This window comes from Trichoderma evansii (assembly GCF_050947405.1).
Source record: "Trichoderma evansii strain SZMC 28006 chromosome Unknown GGI43scaffold_25, whole genome shotgun sequence".
In the NCBI taxonomy this organism is placed as follows: domain Eukaryota; kingdom Fungi; phylum Ascomycota; class Sordariomycetes; order Hypocreales; family Hypocreaceae; genus Trichoderma; species Trichoderma evansii.
The window spans coordinates 30,338-50,633 of NW_028145181.1; the positions used below are offsets into that span (position 1 = coordinate 30,338).

At 51.3% G+C, this 20,296-nt stretch overlaps 6 protein-coding genes across 6 annotated transcripts; 3 read left to right on the forward strand and 3 right to left on the reverse strand.

Annotated features, from left to right (window-relative positions):
* The first annotated feature begins 78 nt into the window (after window positions 1-78).
* Window positions 79-2,754, forward strand: GGI43DRAFT_211880 (DNA-directed RNA polymerase I subunit RPA34.5-domain-containing protein). Its single transcript, XM_083200222.1, has 2 exons — window positions 79-1,551; window positions 1,613-2,754. The coding sequence occupies exons 1-2, from the start codon at window positions 210-212 to the stop codon at window positions 2,434-2,436; spliced, it is 2,166 nt and encodes a 721-aa protein (XP_083056615.1). The 5' UTR covers window positions 79-209; the 3' UTR covers window positions 2,437-2,754.
* A 7,401-nt stretch (window positions 2,755-10,155) lies between these two features.
* GGI43DRAFT_211938 (phosphatase PAP2 family protein) lies at window positions 10,156-12,495 on the forward strand. Its single transcript, XM_083200223.1, has 2 exons — window positions 10,156-10,735; window positions 10,811-12,495. The coding sequence occupies exons 1-2, from the start codon at window positions 10,335-10,337 to the stop codon at window positions 11,748-11,750; spliced, it is 1,341 nt and encodes a 446-aa protein (XP_083056616.1). The 5' UTR covers window positions 10,156-10,334; the 3' UTR covers window positions 11,751-12,495.
* Window positions 12,496-12,970: 475 nt separating this feature from the next.
* On the reverse strand, window positions 12,971-15,101 carry GGI43DRAFT_211963 (kinase-like domain-containing protein). The gene is made up of 2 exons (XM_083200225.1): window positions 14,422-15,101; window positions 12,971-14,320 (listed from the first exon to the last, which is right to left on the reverse strand). The coding sequence occupies exons 1-2, from the start codon at window positions 14,596-14,598 to the stop codon at window positions 13,241-13,243; spliced, it is 1,257 nt and encodes a 418-aa protein (XP_083056617.1). The 5' UTR covers window positions 14,599-15,101; the 3' UTR covers window positions 12,971-13,240.
* On the reverse strand, window positions 14,945-16,511 carry GGI43DRAFT_211946 (uncharacterized protein). The gene is made up of 5 exons (XM_083200224.1): window positions 16,466-16,511; window positions 16,070-16,359; window positions 15,746-16,006; window positions 15,442-15,690; window positions 14,945-15,254 (listed from the first exon to the last, which is right to left on the reverse strand). Exons 2-4 carry the CDS (start codon window positions 16,306-16,308, stop codon window positions 15,606-15,608), a joined length of 585 nt encoding a protein of 194 aa, XP_083056618.1. The 5' UTR covers window positions 16,309-16,359; window positions 16,466-16,511; the 3' UTR covers window positions 14,945-15,254; window positions 15,442-15,605.
* Window positions 16,459-17,049, reverse strand: GGI43DRAFT_212008 (uncharacterized protein). Its single transcript, XM_083200226.1, has one exon. It carries the CDS (start codon window positions 16,903-16,905, stop codon window positions 16,609-16,611), a length of 297 nt encoding a protein of 98 aa, XP_083056619.1. The 5' UTR covers window positions 16,906-17,049; the 3' UTR covers window positions 16,459-16,608.
* Window positions 16,676-20,284, forward strand: GGI43DRAFT_212075 (uncharacterized protein). The gene is made up of 3 exons (XM_083200227.1): window positions 16,676-18,454; window positions 18,541-18,720; window positions 18,792-20,284. The coding sequence occupies exons 1-3, from the start codon at window positions 17,194-17,196 to the stop codon at window positions 20,024-20,026; spliced, it is 2,676 nt and encodes an 891-aa protein (XP_083056620.1). The 5' UTR covers window positions 16,676-17,193; the 3' UTR covers window positions 20,027-20,284.
* The last annotated feature ends 12 nt before the right edge of the window (window positions 20,285-20,296 follow it).

The window sequence follows — 20,296 nt, forward strand, 5'->3', positions numbered from 1 at the left end:
AAATGCCAAAAGTTTTCCGAGCTCCAAACACGTCCCGCTATCAGCGCGCACTTGAGAGCAAGCTTTCCCCAATTCAGTCGCGTCAAGGTGGGGCTTATCCATGAGCATCTCAAAATTTATCTGAGCCTTGCAAAAAAAAGTTCAGCAAACCCTCGAACTCTCCCATTGAGCATCCCGCCAGGCGCATTGTGCTATAACAATAATTCGAAATGGCGCCCAAAGAACCGTTTAAGATTCATTCTTTGGCCAAGCATGTCGAAGATACCAACAAAGGCCTCAGTGCCTCTGCCCAGTACAACCGGCGGCCAGGATCAAAGGCTGCCGCTGTGCCTGTGAAGAAAGAGCCCGGCCTTGCCAATGCCAACCTTTTTGGAAACAACGACGACAGCGACGAGTCTAGCGATAGCAGCGATAGTGACAGCGATGAAGAGAATAGCACAGATTTCATAAAGAAGATCGGCGCCAATGGCACAAAGCCTTCCGCAACTCCCACTCCCAAGCGACGCAGCAAGGACGAGGAAATCGCCGATAGCGACGTCGAGCGCAATGCTTCTGCCAAGAAAGCCGCCGCCGCAAAGAAAGAGAAGCTCCTGAAGAAGGAAGAGTCTTCATCCGAATCTTCAAGTGACTCCTCCAGCGAATCAGAGTCAGAAGAAAGTGAGCCGAAGGTGAAGACAAATGGAGCCAGCGCAAAGCCAGCTGCGGCCGCTCAGGACTCGTCCAGCAGCAGCTCTGAAGAGGAGAGCGAAGATGAATCTAGCGATGAAGATGAGACATCCAAAGCTGTTGCAAAGATGCTCACCATACCTACCGCTCTGAAGGGCGCCAAGGACGCCGCCAAAGCAAATACCAAGGCCGCCGCCAAAGAGAGTACTAAGCCCGTCGCCAAAAAAGACGAGTCAAGCAGTTCTAGCGAAGAAGAGAGCAGTGAAGAGGAAAGCAGCGAAGAGGAATCAAGCGACGACGAAACGGAACCTACAAAGCCCGAAGCTACAAAGCCCGTAGCCGCAACACCCAAAGCTGCAAAGCCCGTAGCTGCAACGCCTAAAACTATAAAGCCTGTACCTACAACACCCAAGGCGGCTGACTCTGAAGCTATAAGGAAGGCATTAAAAGATACATCTATGGAAACTGATTCTGAATCCGAATCTGAGGCAGAAGAGGCTTCTGAAGCAGAGGAGAGCGACGACGAAGCAGATGAATCTATGCAGATTACTGACCGAGAGGTGGACAAGCAACTTGGAGTTCCGAAATTCATCGCTCCCGACTTTACTCTTCGCAAGGGAGATGACGGAGCCAATGGACAGGATGTGGCTCGGATCTGCAACGAAGCAAACTTGCAAGGCAAGCAAGTTTGGTACTTTACAGTTCCTTCCAACGTCCCCATCTCTGTCATCCAAAATATGGAGATCCCTATGGACCGATCGCAGCTCGGTGGTCCTGTCTTTTCTCACGACGGCCAAGACTATGGCGTCTCTTTTGACGCGATAACGCCTAAAAGCTCGATCCAGATCTTGATTCCTTCTTCCGGTGATTCCAATTACCGTTCTGGTTAGTAGCTGCTCCCTAAATCCCCATGGTTTACTCATCAGTTGCTAACTCATATTCTCAGCTGGCCAACAGGTTGATCAAACTATGCACATCAAGAGAATTACAAACCTTGGTGGTGCTGGCGCATCAACTGCTGGCCCTGCGCCTCGTCGTGCGCCTCGACCTCAGCCAAAGGGCCTCAGGGCCAGGTACCAACCCTTTGGCGTGAATACCCCGATGGGAAATATCGGAGCAGATACGCCTGGAGATGAGGATGTCGAGATGGAAGAGGCACTCCAGACGGTAGCAACTCCGAAATCCGCTAAGAAGTCAAAGAGTAAGGATAAGAAGAAAGGCACAGATGAGGCTGCCACAGCCGACCGCAAAGGCAAGAGAAAGCACACTATTTCGGACGATGATGCCTCGGCCGCTGCAAAGCAGCTAGCAGAGGAGAACGAATCTGCAGAGACTAAGTCCAAGAAACAGAAGGTGGCTCGGGCTTCCAGTCCTGATCTTGGAACAGAACTGCCCACAAGCAGCAAGAAACAGACACCAATTGTACCGCCAGCCATCCCCTCATCAGCTGCCGCTATTGCCACTCCTTCGAAATCAGCAGCGAAGAAGTCTTCTAAGAAGGCGAAGCCTGAGACTCCTGTCCCTGCGCCGCGCCAGACAGCTGTTCCACTTCCCAATATTCCGCTGACTTCCCGGCCCAAGGAATCTCCAGTTCCTCTCCCATCGTCCTCTGCCCTCCTAGCTTCCACACCTCTGCAGTCAAAAAGCAAGAAGAGCAAGAAGAGCAAGGACGAGGTGACCGCCACCGGATCCTCACAGCAGAGTCCCCCACCGAGTGCTCAGGGTAGTGATAAAAAAAAGTCTGCCAGCAAAGCCAGCAAGTTGGGTTAGAGCCCCAAGTTATACAAGTGGGTTTGAGACGCAGCTAGCCATGGTCTGCATCTCAAACGATGTATGGCTACAGTAACCATTTTCATAGTGGTACCTCAACAAACATGGGATGGAATCGATAGATTTCAATTTTCCATACGAACTGCGCGGTCTATGAAGCTTTGCTGCTCGCAGTTGGCAAAATTTACTAGCTCTGAATTGCCCATTGAATCAGAGCTTTTGTCACGATTAGGAGACATTGGCGTTCAGGAAGAAGCAGTTTCTTTGCTATCTAAAAAAACAAAAAGGAGAGAGAGAACAGGGGTGTGCGTTTGGAGACTGAGGATGAGGTCTAGATATCGGAGAGAAAGGATTCGTTTTATTGGTATTGCAGAAGGCAATGCGTTGCATTTTCATGTATATTTCACATCTTGCGAACATAGTGCCGATGCGGGTGACTATTCGTTGGAACAACTAGGCTTTCAAAAAAGGACGGCCCCTGAATGGGCCATGCATAGGATAAAGATTCGTCTCACGCACGTATCAATCTAATTTATTGGAATTGAACAACTTGAACCAGCTCTAGACAAGGGTGTATGAAGCAGTAGCACATATCATTTCGTAGAACACGTGGACAAGCTGCTTGTTACACACTCATGTCTCGTAACAGTGGCACAACAGAATACTCGTGGTTGATATGTAGAAGCCAGAGCTGTCTATCCTGCATTTACTACTACCGGGTACCATTTTCACCACCGCTCTTCTACAGTATACGTGATATATCAGACAGTGAGCACATACGCTGTCTCCGAACTCACCCCCTGGCTCGCAAAAGATCCTGGCAAGCCCACCTCTCTCGACCTGGATGTTGGAACGCCGAGATGGACAAGATCGGTCAACCGATTCGCGGAGTGGATACAGACGCGGACTTGACACGTGCTGACCACTCGATCGGTGCACCCATCGGTGAGAAGAGTGAAAAAAGCGGGAGAGGCTTAGACAAGGCGGTGATGCGCTTGGTGGATGAGCAAAAAGGGGAGAGACGCAACGTGCCTGCATATACATACAAACTCCCGTATATGCGAGGTACGGCGCGGCCCTTTTTAGGGGAAGAAGGCTGACGGAGTGGCTAAAGTATGGATATTACTACGGGGATTACAGAGCATTGGCCCAGTTTATGCTTCGCACTCGCAAATGAGGCTTTGTTTGTTGTACAAGGGGGAAAAGGGCTCGGAAAGCAGCGATGCCCGCATACTGTACATACGTGGACGGAGGGTACTGGAGCCGCAGCGCCGCAGCACCGCAATGCAGGGGCAGCTAACTGTTCTTGGTACGCAAAGAATATCAACTCAGCGTAGTATAGATCCATTGACTACAGAGGACATGGCTAGCTGCGACTCTGGGACTCCTACTGGATGCTGCTGCTACTACCGTTTGAGGTTCTAGATCTACAGTGGCACATTGCATGTGTACGCGTTAAACGTGGCTGGTTGATCCTTTGGCCTGGGCTGTGCTGGCGGCTTCTTGTTGGGCTGATTTTTTGCTTTTTGCTTTAACAGCCGATGCGTACTACGTTTGAGACTTTATGTCAACGATATTTGAACTTGTACCTGTACTTGAAAAGTGAGTCGTGAGTCCTCGTCATCTGAACGGAGCTTTTGCGTGGCTCATTTCGTGGAGGTGAGACACAGAGCTACATGCAATTTAAATTTAAGCTGTTTGCTCGTGGGGGCGTGCCATATGCATGGCGCTGGGCTGAAGCGTTGCCAGATGGAGAGTCTAGTAATTTACGGCGAGGTAAGCGGGCGAATCTATTAATTACGCCGCATCTTATAGGTGTTAATTGCTCTGTAATACTATTTTGTCGCTATAGTACCATTGGGATGGGACTGCAAGGCTCGAATAAGGATTCATTTTACGAGGCCATCAGCATTTAGGGTCCCCTCATGAAACTGGCCCAGGAAAATAGTAAAAAGGTAATTATAACTAAGCGCTGCTCTATACTAAAAGCAGACACCACAGCAAGGTAGGGGGTACCAAGCGTTGAGCAAGGATCGTGGCGGCGATGGGGTGGTTTGTGAGATCGCCGCCGCTGGTTGTATTTTTGTTGGTATCTTTTTTCTGTTTTATTCCCTTGCCAAGAAATTAGGGAAAGGCGAGGGTTTGCCGCGCGCGGCACAAAAGAGGGATCCCTTTCATTAGAACGCTGGTAGGTTTTTACGTACTGCTAACAAAGTGCAAAGTGTAATGGAAGTTACATGTAAGCCTAGAAGGGCCCCGGATACAAAGCCCGGATACAAAGCATGGATCGTGGTCTGATTCTTGTGGCAATTCTCCTTGCATGCACATGCACATGCAGTAACAGTAAATGGAGAATAGAAGGAAAATACATATTTTTTTTTAAACCAAGTGGCAAGCAATTTTTGGCTTATGGGTCGGGATCGGCCCATGGAGTTACTGTCACTGCAAAGTCCAATCGTTTACCAAACGATCAGGATGGATTTTTTTCTTTAGTCTAACGGCGAAGCGAGCCATCGTCTCCATCGGAGACTTCAGATTGGCCCGCTTCGCTACCCTCTCTCTTTTTCTGCCTCCTCACTAAAAAAGCTCTTAGCCTATCGGAGCGGGCGGATCTGGCCATTTCTAGCTATTGGCGAGTGGTGTGATGTGATGGACATGGGGGTTGCTGGTCAAAAGAAATTTTACAATCTCCCTGTTCAATTCATCACAAAAGAAAAAAAAATGACACTCACGATGCTCGAACTTTTGACACTTGAAAATAGAAAAATAGTGTTGCAGCATAACGGTCTAAGCCATAGCTCGGAATAAGGTACGACACATGACTAGAGCTAGCAGAATGCGCAATTGGGTAAGGAAGCAGATGGCAAAAACGAGGCGCAGCGCAGCGCAGCGTATAGAGTTCGCTGTGTTTGGACTGGCTGGACGAGGCGCAACAGCGGCCCCGATTCCTGCTGAGCTGAGCTGACGTGATGTGGGCAAGCTACAGAAGCTGCAGTGTCGTCACTTTTATCAAAAATGGGATTCATGTAGCGCTCGTCAAAGCTGTCTGTCTCATTCATGGGGGTTTTGATGAGTTGCGGAGCAGAGACAAGGGAATGCGCTCGCTAAAAGAACCTGGAGAGCGAGCCGCCGAAAATGAGAGGGAGCTCTAACCAGGCGAGTGCTGAAGTACAGTACAAGTACAAGCAAGCAAATCTCGGCAAACGAGAACGAGAATGCCGGATCTTGGCGTATCCTCGATTTACTGTACATCACAAAGCGCATCATCCATCCATCAAATACATGTGCCGCGGGATGCCATCTTTGCCCCGGGCACCCAAGACGAGAGCCAGAGAGAGAAGATCCGCCCGACTCCGCGGACTCTCATTCGTCGTTCGCCCAGCGCTGCCCATGGGGCAAAAAGGTAGAAGCTGGCTGGAATTCTACGGATCGGTGCTTAGGCTGCTCGATGTCGTCATAGCCTCTTCCTTTGGTTCTCTCTCGCTCAGCCCGCGCGCGCAGTAGCCGCGGCTAGGTTAGAAATCTTGTCCAGTAGCTCTACTTTATGCCACGCTTCTCTGTCTATTGTTTTGGGAATTGGCACCAGGTGCAAAAGACGCTGCAGCAGGCAGGTCGAACTGCTTTGAGTCTAGGGCGCAGATGTTGGAGCTGCATGCCCGCCCGAGATTCCCGCGTTTCCAGCAGGGGGGTTTCGTGAGCAAGAGAGAAGAGGGTGGTGGGCATGACATATTCTTCGTCCATGGACATGTGCTTTTTCGGCCGACGGGCCTCTCTGAAGAGGAAAGCTCTGCGCGACTCAGCTTCTTTTTGATCTGCGCATTGTTCCGCGAGCCGGATGCGGCGAGTCAAGTGCCAGCTTGATACACGTATATCTCTCTCATTCTCGCATCATCCAGTTGACTGGGGGCACCACGCGACCATGCGTAGCGGTAGTATATGTTCTTTGTCCTTCTCCGGACGGAGATAAAGGTGCATTGTCTGATAAGGCAGCTGCTGTTTTGAAAACATGGGGGATTGCGTTTTTGTGTTCTATAATTACACACATATACATACGCACATGCCATGTTGATTTATGCTCCCGTCTTTTAGAGCGCAGCTTATACGACGGAGCAGAGGGAAGAAAAGGCATAAAAAGTAGCTTGAAATGAAACATGTACGAACACCTGGTCTCGAATCAAAATGCTTACAACGCAAAGCGAACGAATTTGTTTGTCTGAGACGAGGCTGCAGAGTGAGATGGAACGAGAGTCGAGACCGCTTAGTGCGGCCAAGCTTTTTTCTCACCTCGACTCTATTTTGTAAACCCTCGTCGAGAGGTAGCGAAGCGATTACTACGTTTGGCAATATCCAATCGTACAGTAGCGCTGCTGCAACTAGCAAGCGATAGTAGATGTATTGATACTATCTTTATAATTCCGTTTCCTTGTGACCGATCCATAACACTTGCTTGCTTCTTCTCCACCGTTATCAAGTAGTTCATTCATGCAGGCAGCATCACTCGTGCGTTTGTCTTTTTTAGCAGCGTGCTCGAGATGCAGCAACTGGCGTGATGTGATGGTTGATAGCGACGCTGTGCCGAAACCCCGGCATGTCCCAACTCCACAGCACGCTCCGAAGGGATGATACGTCGGGCTGTCACGGAACAGATGCGGCCGAAATCAGTCACTTGAGAAAGATTAAAGAAAAAAAGAGATCTAGAAAGAAACAGATGGAGGCTGTCACCTCACCATGTATGTACTCTCATGATACCACCTTGTCGTCCACTCGCCTCCCCTCCCAGAAGCCATACTTACGTGGCCGTGTTCCATATAAGCGCTCCGTGTGCGACTCTGCAAATCCGCTAACGCTGCCGGAGAGCCGTTCTGGAGGGGGATCGTTTTTGGCCCCGTTTGAAACGGCCTGGTCGTTTTTTTCTCTCTCTCAAGCGCCTGGAGCCTCTGCTAAAGCTGACAGGGGTAACGTGAACGCAAGGCCAAGCCAACCCATCGATCCTTATTTCACAGGCTTGGTACACGAATAAGCGCCCGGGACTGTCTGAGCCAGACAAGTACCTGTTCCACCTTGTCCTTGCACGAGCAATCATACTAGCAGTATTACGATGAGCGGCCTAGCGGCATCGCACGAAACTAACGTTTTAACTCTCAATTTTTGCATCGTCGCCTAATGCTGCAAAGTACAGTACCTTGGTAGTCGCATGTTCTCCGGACGAGTGATTGGGCCACGGACTACGGGGCATTTGGGGGGACCGCCATGCCGAGGCGGCGGCACGCTCACCGCACGGAGAAAGAAAAATAGTGATGGGGCATTGGACGATTAGAAGAGAAAAAAAGAAAGAAAAAAGTGGCTGTCATGCGCTAGCCGAGTGGTCGCTTCTTGGCGCTTTAACTGGATTCGAGGCATGGCTGTGGTTTGGCTGCATCATCGGCAGCTCTGGCATCTTTGCATCGTCCATTGGCTTCCATCGCGTGACCGGGCTTTGGTTCAATGTTTCTACTCGTCGTTTTTAATTCTTGGCTTCTTCCTGTTTAGGGCTCGGCTCTTGTCCCATTGTAACGGCGTCATCGTCATGTTGCAGCTGGTATGCGTCTGCCAGCAGTTTACTAATTTGCACCGTGGCCTAGACTTGCAATCTGTACAAACTAGCTGGTCATCTCCTAACCAAAAGTATCCGACTCTTGCTGCCGCCATTCTTCCAAATTCCGTCTTTCCATCCGCTCTCAATGGGCAGATTTCGGTCGAGCTGAAGATTGGGGGACCCTGCACCGAAACGTCCGCCTTTCCTCTTTGATGCCGCAATGGATAACCCACAGGCACTCTGGACGCTTTATTTAACTCGTCGGCATTTACCAACCTCCGGTAGCCCGACCGGGGACACTATCAGACAGCGGCCTTTGTATCTGTCACGATGCCCACCGTCTAACTGCTTAGTAGATAAGTGCTTAGGACGAAAGAAATAGCTGCACTGCTAGCAACACCGCCTTGTCAATGATTCCACGATGTTTGTGTTATTTATATGTTGGACCGAAAGAAACTTTTGCGCCGATGGCATGAATGAGCTGTCCGCATCTACACAAATTGGCCCGATTCCTCAAAGAAGTCAAAAAACGCTTTTTAGCGCAAGCCCTTAATTGCTAGCATCCACAGTTCTCGGTGATAGCAGCGTTGCAGACTCTTGTACTGACACCATAGTCGGTGTGCGAGTACAGGTACGCAACGAACAAAGTATAGAGCGGAGTTTATTACTATCTAGCAGAAAGCAAAAGAAGGAGGAATCCCGGTGGTACGCGTATATCCTGTATCCTGACTCTTGCAAGGAGATGCCAAGTGGCCCTTGTATAGTTCGACGGAGCTCGTAAAAGAGAAAAAGAGAAAAACGCTCGCGAAGATACCGTCAACGCCGAGCATAATTTCTCTGGGCCTCAACGTTTTGGCCGGGAGCTGCACGCATTAATTGTGCGCATTTTCTAATGCTCCCCCATGCCGGCATTCTCGGCGCGCAACGCCCAAAAGTCTGCGAACCCCACCGAGAGGCAGCCGCAGCCACTCATCGACCCTGTGCAATTTCACCATCAGGCGCCCAGGGCCAAGGCCGCCAAGAGGTCCAGGGATCGAGGGATTGGCAGCGGCCTTGCGCTTGTGCAAGGTGAGAATTTGATGTGCACGGCGGTTTTGGAGTGGCTGGCCAACGGAGCAGCAGTTCTTCACACACACTCATGCTACGGAGGGTACAGATACCTGCAAGATGCAGGCTGATACGGGGCGCCAGCGCAGAGCCCCAGGTATCGCTACCTGCGCACAGGCACTGGCCCTGGAAGTACCGGTACTCGTGGGCCGCAGCTTCCGGGGCCACGTCCCCCAAATTAGCCCAGGCCCTGTGTCTAACGATAGCGCCTGAGCCCGACGCCATCTGCGCGCTGTTGTGCTGCTGTGTCGCTGAGCGAAAAGAGCCCGGGTGCCCGCTGAAGCGCGCTAAGGAGGGAACGGTGCCGGGTTAGACGAGAATCCTGTCTCCAAGGAAGAGCAGCGTAGAGGTAGAGGCAGAAGAAAAAAAAAAAAAAAAAAAAAAAAGAGGCGCCCAATTTGTCGTACTAGACTTACTGCACCGAGTTAGCGCATGTACTGCTACCCGCGGCACCTCGTGCAGATTTCGCTCTCCGCCCTGTACAAAGTGCCTTGGTCCATGTCCGAGAATACAAGGTTCTTGCCGGGCTCCAGCGCCACACACACGCCCATCCGCACCTTCGGAGGTACCTTCAGCGCCAGCTGCACCTTGTCATCATTCCCTGTCTTACCTCACCTCTGCTGCCACTTACGAACCAGACCCTCCAAGCCTCTGCCTTTTGCTGAACCTTTACATACTGACTTGTCCCCTCCTCCTCCGTTTGGCTTCATTCTCCTTTGTCCTCTCCTATCTCCAACGCCTCTTCGCTCTTCTCTTCCCTCGCCTTCCCCTCTGGCGCTCCTGGCCTTTCCCGCCCGCAGCCTCTTGGAAGAACAACAACCCACCGCAGGTTTTGTTCCTTCGCAAGCCCCCTGCTGAGCCTCCGACTCCCGTCAATTCGGCCTGTGGAACCTGCTGCTCGTCGTCCCTTCGACCCCGTCGCCGACGATTTTTTTTGACCAGCTCTGCACGTGTTCGTTGTATCTCTCATTCGACACGCTTTTGCGCGGAATTTCCTGGCTCTTTGGGTTATTATGAGGTAGCGCTTGGGACAATCCGCTGTATTCATACTCTGCCGGACTCGAGCCTCGACTCCTTTTTTGTCTCCACAACCGTTGCTTTTTTGCTACAAAGAATCGCGACAACCTCCTCACATTTCTTCGACAACGGGGTTTTCTCTTTATTTTCTTGAACATTTTTTTTTGGGACAGATTGTAAAAAGAAAAAATCAAATACGATGGATCTTGGATCGGGAAAGCCCAAGTTGCCGGCGCTCCTCACCGAGCACGTCAACTTGGCGTTCCTCAACCGTCTTCCCGCCCGCTACGTTCGCCGACGCCCTCGGGCAAAGTCCAACACGACGCATCGCGGCGAGGACATCACGAGCCTGCAGACGTCCTTTAATTTTTGGGACGGCCTGCGAGACCTGCAGAAGCACCATTGGCGACTTTCCGACATCCAATACGTTGTGCTCCTTGGCTTGACGCTCTTTTCGCTCTGGATCGCTCCTCCGGCTGCGGCATTGAAGCTGTTTGCTCTCATGGGCGCTACATGGGTTCTCTGCATGCCTGCCACTCGCCAATTCTTCCTTCCGTCGCTGCCAATCTGGGTCTGGCTCGTTTACTTTTTCTGTAGTCGGTAAGTCTTTTAGCCATTGGCGGTGGCCCTGGTGGTAAATCGGCTCGCTAATCGCATCTCATTTCCTCCCCTCAGATTTATTCCTACCGAGTATCGCCCTCATATCTGGGTCCGAATCCTGCCTGCTCTGGAAAACGTTCTCTATGGCGCGAACCTTTCCAACATTCTCTCGGCTCACAAGCATGCTATTCTCGACATTCTGGCTTGGCTTCCCTACGGAATCATGCACTTCGGAGCCCCTGCAGTGTGCTCCGCAATCATCTTCGTCTTCTCTGCCCCCGGCACCACTCCCGTCTTTGCTCGTGCTTTCGGCTGGATGAGCATCCTCGGCGTGTCCATTCAGCTCATCTTCCCCTGCACCCCGCCATGGTATGAGAACGAGAACGGTCTTGTTCCTGCTGCCTACGGCATGCATGGATCTCCCGCTGGATTGGCTCGTGTTGACGCGATTTTTGGTATTGATCTCTACACTACCAACTTCACCAATGCTCCTCTACCTTTTGGAGCCTTCCCCTCTCTCCACGCTGCGAACGCTGTTCTTGAGGCCCTGTTCATGAGCCACTGCTTCCCTCAGTTCAAGTTCTTCTTCGCCGCTTACGCCGGCTGGGTTTGGTGGGCAACCATGTATCTGAGCCACCACTACGCCATCGATCTGGTTACCGGTGGTCTTATCGCTTCCGCCTTTTACTACTACTGCCGTGCCAGGTGGCTGCCCCAACGCCAGGCTGACAAGCTTACCCGATGGGAGTACGAATATGTCGAGGTTGGTGACCGCCACAAGGTTCAAGACGAAGAGACTGGCCGATACTTTAGCCTTGGATTCATCGACCACCATCGTTCCAACTCTAGCGACGGATGGACCGTCGCCAGCAGCTCTAGCAGCGGCACTCTCAGCCCCACTACTTCAGAGGCTTCTACCCCCGGAATCATGGACCTGACCGGCGACAGACAGAATTGGGATGGACATATCCCACCAAGGGACGTTGATTTAAGTGAGGTTGTTATTTCGCGGTAATATTTTTTTGAAATCCGATCCCGTCGGAAATCACTTTACTCGACATACAAATTTTCACTACTTCCATCTCTTATATTACTCAACTCGGCACCTAATACGACGGGATGGCTGAGCGTTACGAACCCGCTTATGATTCAATTCAAAATTCGTAATAATATTTGGCAGCAAAGCCTTTTTTTTCTAACATCTTTGGCATTCATCGGCACAGCGAAATGGCGCAATGTGGTGTTGATTTTTTTTTCTTGGTGAAGAGGGATTAAATCCGGTTTCGTTATCACCAAACCGGATACCGAATATTTAATACTGGAGGGATGGGAGTCTGGATCGGGGAATCACGGGAAAGAAAAGGATATTATTATTTTCCATTCGAACCTGTCAAATGATTCGACTGCATATATTCGACAAAGGAAAGGGTACTACTACTTGAAATGATAGAGTACGTAATGTATACATACTAAGTGGATAATTCGTGCATGGAGGATGGATAGGGTTGAGAACATGCACTGAACGCTCGCTAAGTGAGCCATGAGATGAGATGGCCACTTGAGTTGGAGAGACGCATCCGTATCGAAGATAATGGATAAGGCTTTCACACGAAGGAGGGGGCGGTCTTGGACAAGACTTATACTAGGCCTATGGCGAAGAAAATACCAAAGATGCCGCTCGCTCAACCTTTTTGAACAAAAGGTACAAATCAACAAATGAATAAAAAAATGATGAAAGCCAAACTCAAAGTTCCTCTATGATGAATAATAGTGAATGCTATGAAACGAAATGAAGTGAAAATGTGCCTTGTGTCAATCAATCATGACTTTTCAAACCATGGCGTGACAACACGTAATGTTATACGTAAGACTGTTTCAAGACATGAGATTTTCTCACAACATGAGGAGCAAAAGAGCCCAATGGTAGTTTCAGATAAGCAATTTTGTTATATTTCCATTCGTTAACTCAGAATTAGGCGTTCGTTTCCATTGCTACATACCCAGATATGTTCTCTCTTATGCCATCTCTCTTCTCACATGACTGATTTGTCTGGGGTTTCTACCACTCAGACTACAGGCGTTATATATAAAAGGAAATACGCAAAAAATTTCCCTTCCATTATTTCCCGTAACTTTAACAAAAAAAAAATTGAAAACCAAAAATAGTATCAGGAAAGAAAGAAAGAAAGAAAGAAAAGGGTAAGAATATTCAAATTCAATTTTTTTGCAGGCATATGACGGGGGACAGGGGGAGCATTCCAAAAACCGACGATATATCAAAACCATCATTTCATTTTCTCGTAGCAGAAATAGAGAAATTTTCTTCCCTCCAAGTAGATTGATTCTATGAGAAACATGGTTGGGTATCAAGTGGACTGCCAGCGCCGGTGCGCACATACACATGTTCTCTCTTCTTTAGAGATACACTTTCTCTCTCTCTCTCTCTCGCTACTTGGTGCTGGCATGCCAAAAATATGCTTTACCAAAACTATGCGGCAGGGTAAGCTACCTGGCAGCTTCGGGGTTCCAGAGGCCTTTGCTGGTTTGTACGACGCGGTTGGCCATGTTGCCCGGCTGTAGTAGTGCGGGTACATCAGAGGCAGGAGTGGTGTTGCCCATGACTACATCGTCGGCTTGCCTGCCCGCGCTGGGTTCGCTGTCATTGCCCTGGTTGGAGCCCATGGATATGGCGCTGTCGTCTTTGCGGACACCATTGACGGGAGGGCCAGAGGTATTTGAGCCAGCGCCGCGGTTGCGCGTAGGCTCTTTGGAACGAGCACCGTCCATCATGAGATTCTGGGCCTCGCGGAGCTTGTTGATGGCGCGGACAGTATCGATGGCCGCGTGAAGCGTGCGCCGAGCGTTGAAGTTCTTCTTGATCGTAGGCAGCAAGTTCTCACCGGCGCCGTCTGAAGGAGCGAGACCAGCGACGAAGGGATGCTGAAGGGCTTCGTGGGCGGTGATGCGCTTGTCCTGGTCGATGGTAAGGCAGCGCCGGATGAAGTCCTTGGCATGCGAAGAGACGCCGCGCCAGTACTCCACGGGAGTGAAGCTGTAGTCGGCGTTGAGAATGGCTTGCATCTCCTCAAAGTCGGAGTCTCGATCGAAGGGGGTATAACCACAGAGGAGGAAATAGGTGATGACACCGATAGCCCAAAGGTCAACGGGCTTACCATGGCCGGTCTTCTTAAAAATCTCGGGAGCCATGTAGCCAGGAGTGCCACAAGTTGTAGTGAGAACATGGAACTGCTCCTCGTCCATGATACGGGACAGGCCAAAGTCGGCGATGAGCAGGTCTGCATTGTCCTCGGGAGTGCGGAAGAGCAGGTTCTCGGGCTTCAAGTCACGGTGGACGATGCCGTGGTCGTGGAGGTATGCGACGGCGGAAAGGGTGGCCCGGATTAGATCTGCCGCATCGGATTCGTAGTATGAGCCCTTTCTGCAGATGCGGTCAAACAGCTCGCCACCGAGAGCCAGGTCTGTGACGAGGTAGAGGTTGTTCATTGTCTCGAAGTAGTCGACCAGCGTCAGGATGTTCTGGTGGCCCATGGACACCTTTTTCAGGACGGCGATTTCATTTCGGACCTGTTTTCCACTCCCAGGACTTATCAGTATTTATAATCTTAAAAGTATAGCAACAAGATTCTCGAGATGGGGAGCTGAAGAAGAGAGAGGCTCTTGCATACCATGTGTTCTCGCCCCGCCATAAGTCGCTTATTGATAACCTTGGCGGCATAGTAGCGCCCGGTATCGATATGGACGCATTCCTTGACGACTGAGTATGAGCCAGCTCCCAGAGTCTTTCCAACCTTGTATCTGCAAGGCTGGACCTGGGGCTGCTGCTGTGGCTGCTGGCGGCTCATCGTGGGCCGATTTGGATGGCTAAAGAGCCCGTGGAAGCCCGGATGCTGTGCGAGCGCGCGGCGTTCAGAGACAAGAGGTTTAGGGCTGAGAAAGGTGGCGGCGGGCGTTCAGTTGCCAGCTGCGAAAGCAAAGTGGCGGGTATACACGACACGAAATTTTGTATTGATGCGCCAAAAAAGAGCCGCTTGAAAAGATGGATTCTTGCGACTATGGGTTGGAGGAAAAAGGATTTTGGGGATTTGCAAGCTGGTACGGCTTAAGGGGAGTTTATGGCGGTCTTCAAAACAGAAACCAGGTGGGGGAGGGGCCCAAAGGGGGGGATCCCGGCCTGGAAAGGCTCGATCAGCAGCCTATCAAGCCCGAGATTCTGGGGGCTAGCAGAGGCAGCCCGGGTCTATATTTTTAGTAATAGAGGATTTGCTTTGTATTACCGCATAGCACCTCACATTTGCCGGCCTTTTGTTTGTCTTGTCGGCTTCTTTATTTCAGTGAATGGGTGCCAGGCTTTGCCAGAGGATTTTATTTGGAAGCAAAAGAACAAGCAAGAGAGCGATATGAAGTACTGAAATACAACATGGTGCTTGTTATTGTCGCTTTAGCTGCAGATAGAGGGTCCCGCTAAGTGCTAGAAGTGCTAGAAGTGCCGGAGAGCCAGCTTAGAGTACTGAATGTTAGCTGCTCCCTTTATTCATCATCTTCTGCTTTTCCCCTCTAATCTAATAAACTGAAATTGCTGGTGTATAAACAGGTGTTTACACCTCTATCTTCCCTTTGAAGAGAGGATTCATGCCGAGGCTCGAGTCTCAGAGCTAAGCGGCTGCAAAGAGAGAGGGTAAGCTTACATGGCAGCTAAATGCTGCCGCTCTCTCACACAGCCAATGACCAAGATGGCCACTGCAGGGTTGAGCGACTTGCTGAGCTGATTGGCGGCTGCTATCTAAATAGGTAGCTCGTGGTGCGATCTGGGCTGAAGAATAATCTAGCGAAATCTGGTGCTGTGTTTTCACTATTCCGGTGGTCCCCTCCGCGACTGCTTCTTAGCGCTGTTGAATTTTTTGTCCTGGACTCGTGCCTCGTGAAATCGCTTCTCTCTACTCAACGTCAGCTCAGTGTTTTAATTTGTCTCTGGGTATGTCGTATACATACACCTCCTGATATTTTTTCTTCTTATCAGAACCTGTTTCAGCGGGAGTCATGTCGCGATAGATGCTCATGACCTCATCTATAAGCTTCCTCTTGTTCTCATCAAGATTGGCAGTCCTTGACCGGTGAGTTTGCGCTGAGAATGTGAGCGAGTCGTTACCAGCAGTGTAATACTTGGAAGACCGGACTGCGGGATGGAGAAACTTAGGGAGAACGCCAAGCAGCTCTTTCACGGGATATACTGTTATTGCCTTCGTTTCAGTTCTTTAACCAGTTGATGTTAGCTATCGTAGCTTCATTAGAAAGATGAAAGCAAGGTTTTCATACTTGTTGACGTGCTGACCTCCAGGGCCGCTGGATCTTGCGTATGTCGTGCTACCTTTGGGCAGCTGTGATGCATCAAAGGAGCTACACCACAGCCGCGCCTCGGCCAAGGCATCCTGGTCCAATCGAGCATCGTACGCTTCATAGCGTTTAAATCTGATCGGCTGAGAGAGCAGAAGCCTCGGCTGCCTTGGCGTGGCCACTGATAGCACTGCTCTCCTTCGCAGATAAGACAGCAGCATGGTGTAGAGTATGCTGGGAGCGATCTCTGGTATGCACTCGCAATATTATCCCTTGTACGTATTAGCTATAGAAGCCGCATGCTGGCCCGAGCAAATCCGAAAAAGCTTTCCCCTTCACCGAAACCTTTTCTCATTCGCTCGGCGATATACCCAGTACCTGTCAAGCGCTAATCACATCAGCTCAGTGCCGATATCCTGTGCCGCCCAACATACATACATCCGCATCAGCAGATGGGCCGGATAGGATACAGAGTAGATAAAGGTGGTATGGAATACAGGTCGTTATAGGCCCAGGCCTTGCTAAGCGTCCCCGAAATTAGCGGGCTGGTTGCCTTGCCGAGTTTTTCTTGGGCCCCGCGCCGAGTCCTGCCGCGGCCCAAACGGGACTAGCCCCATGACAGAATTTGAGGCGGCTTCTGTCTGCCTCGAGCTTGCTAGCCTCTCTTCTTTGCTCTTCCAACCAACACTCTCTCTCCGTTTGCTCTCAACCTCGAAATCTCTTTTCAACGTAGCCCCAGCCACACAGAGCAGCACGTCACGGCGCATTTTCCACGGGTCGCAGCCTGGCTGTGTTGCCCGTTCCATCACCGTCTTCATCAAGGCAACTACCACTTGTCTCGTAGCAGGGCTTAGCTTTTCGTGTCGCGAGCACCATCGTTTATCTGCGTTCCTATCCTACTACTACTATTACTTGCAGCATCAAAGCATCCTTGCGCGCCCACTACAATCAGCCCCACATCGAACCATCGTCGACAACAGGTTATAATAATCCCTCTCTCGCCTCAACCGCCGACGGCAACAGGTACTCCATAGTAGCCTCTCTGCGCGGATGCTACCACCCAGCCTCTACCCCTTAGACCTCCTCTAGCCCGCCAGCCCAGCTTCATGCCAGAGCCAGAGCTTGAGCCCGAAGCAACTCTGCAGGCTACAGCCAATCTCTCTCCCGTCTCTCCCTCGCCTGTTTACACGGCCGCGTCTCTCGTGGTGCCAGCGCTCCAGCAGACCGTCGATACCATCGACGCCATGGTTGCTGCCACTGCCGCTCTCCCCAACGGGGTCGCTGACGCCCCCGTTGTCGACCCTTCCCTCGCGACTGCTGGTGAAACCGACGATATTGTAGATGATGACAGCTTCAGCGACGCTTACGGCGAAGACACGGAGGAAATGGCCGTAGAGCCTCCTCAGCAGGAGATCGTCGACAACAATGACGACTACGCCAAGACGTTTGACTCTCCTATCGGTCCTGAGGAAGGGGAAGACCAGGAACCCGAGCATGTATCATCAGTACCACGAGAATCCAACGAGAATCCATCACTTTTATCCGATCACTTGACTAGTCGCCCCTCAGACGTCTCTCATGTCGCTGCTGATTCATCCGCGTCTGCCCCAGCTGCTCAGAACCCATCTGTCTCTGCTGTTCAGCCCGAAGCTGGCCCTGAGCCTGCCAGCGCAGCTGTATCTCAACCTGGCGATGCGCAAGCGGCTCCCATCCCGCCAGTGGCCCAGCCCACGCTGCCCGGAGCTGACCCCAACAAGCAAGACTCCGAAAACTCTTCATCTGTTGACATCCAACAACTCGTGGCTGACCTCACTGCCCATCCCGCTGAGCCTAGCCCCGGAATCCCTGACCCAACGCCAGCTTCTACGTCGACAGCTGATGTCCCGGCGGCTTCATCCAACCCATTTCCCCCTTCTACTTCTACTCCTTCCTCCAACACCACCGCTACCACTACTACTGCTCTGCCGTTGTCCTCCTCTCTCCCACCGCGTCCTCCGCTACCCCAGGTCGCTCCCCAATCGTATGCTTCTCAGCACCATCCTCCCGGAACCAATTCCAATGTCTCAGGAACTGCCGGGGTGCCACCCGCGCCGGGACAGCCCTCTAGTTTTGCTATTGCCGGTGCCCCTGGAACCTCAACTGAAGCTCTAGGGACTCTTCCACCCCCTCCTGCCACAGCCATGAATCCCCCAGCTGGTGCTGCGTCCATAAATCCTTCCTATGCTTCCAATCCGCCCGGATTTCCTATTGACCGAGCCCATGATGCCGAATATCAGCGCCAGTGGGATCAATTCATGGCCGATGAGCGACAGTACATGTCGGAGGCCAAGTGGGATAGATTCCCCGAAGGCTCACGCATTTTCATTGGTTAGTGGCTTTGCCTTAAACTCATGATCCAGCTCCCCCAATTACATGGTGTATGTGTGCTAATGTGGTTTTTCTCCTTGCCGTAGGCAATCTCTCTAGCGACAAAGTTTCTAAGCGTGATGTTTTCGACATTTTCCACAGATTTGGCAGATTGGCCCAGATTTCCCTCAAGTCGGCATATGGCTTTGTGCAGTATCACACAGTCGAGGAAGGCCGTAGTGCTCTAGAAAATCTTCAGGGCATGGAGGTGAAAGGACGCCGCATCCGTAAGTCACTTTTTAAACATTTCTCAACACTCAATATTCGTGAAGTTGACACCAGTGCTGACAATCTGTAGATTTGGAAATCTCACGCCTTCAAGATAAATCTAAGAAAGAGAGAAATCGTAGCCCTGAGCGAGCTCGTGGCGGTCGTGGCGAGGGTGGTCGTAGGGGAGAAAAGTATCGTGACGATAACCGACCTGCACGCAATCAATCGCCTCGCCGTAATGACTACTATGGCAGGAACGATAGAAACGACAGAAATGATAGAGCCGACAGGGCCGACAGGACTGATAGCTACAGCGGCCGAGATCGAGGATACTATGACTCAGGCAGAGGCCGCGGCCGTTCACGATCCCCTGGTGGATATGGCAGAAACGAAAAGGACTCCTATCGCAGGAGAAGTCCCAGCCCCTACAGTAGACCGCGACATGAGCCAGAGCTTGATCTACCTCGCCGGTATGGCGCGGATGTTCCAGATGTGCAAATCGTCATGCAGCCAGATGTCAGCCCAGATTTTGGCACTTGGGTTGAAGGCGCCTTCAAGGCCAAAGGTTTGAGAACCAACGTCATGTACCTCCACCCGCGGTTTCCAAAGGACCAAGTCATCCAACGACAGGCTGCAGAAGGCGTGCACGGAGTTGTAGACCTGGATCTTCGCGCTCAGGGCACGGCCAAAATTCCAGTTCACTCGTTTGACCGGTCCGGAGGCATACACAATGTTCGCTTCGAGCAATATGTCGACCTGGAGCCAACTACGGCAGCAGAAGTCATTTTGCGAGCAAAGGCCTCTGGCAGTGCGGGCTATGGCCAACCATATGGCGGTCCTAGTGGATATCCCATGCAGTATGCTGCACAGGCCCCGCAGCCTCATGTCACTGCGTATCCTGGCATGCAGCAGCCCGGTTCGTATCCACCGCAACCCGCACCAGCTGCACCATCTATGCCGTCTGCCGCCGACATCGCGAGTCTCATGGGGCAGGTTGACAATAATACGCTACAAAGGCTTCTGTCAACCATCCAGGGGGCTCCGGGAGCGATACCTGGCGGTCTTACACATGGCCCCAAGCCTGCAGCACCAGCCGCTAATGCACCACAAGTTGATATTCAAGCAATCTTAGGGTCTCTCGGCGGAGGTGCAGCAGCGGCACCACCTCCACCGCAGCAACAACACCATGGAGCCCATCCTCAGATGCAATATGGCGCCCCATACGGCGGTCAACCTGCGGTTGTTGCGCAACCAGCAGGCACGGGCGATGCGGCGGCCCAGGTGCAGAATATCATGGCTCAATTGGCTCGTTACCGGCAGTGATGCAGCCTCTGGCCTTTCTTTTCTTGTTTTCCTTCTATAATTCTTTGCTTTTGCTGCGGCTTCCTCCTTTGAAATTCTGGAAGTCGAGGCTGCGTGAATGATTCTTGACGATTGCGTAATTTACAGATTCTGATACCACATGGAGGCCTTGCACAATTGCTTTTTACTTACGACGATGGCATTGTGGAGTTTTGAGAATAACGTCTGAGACAGATAGATAGACACTGCTGGAGGTTGGGGTTCGGCATACCTTATTGGATTTGCCAGAAC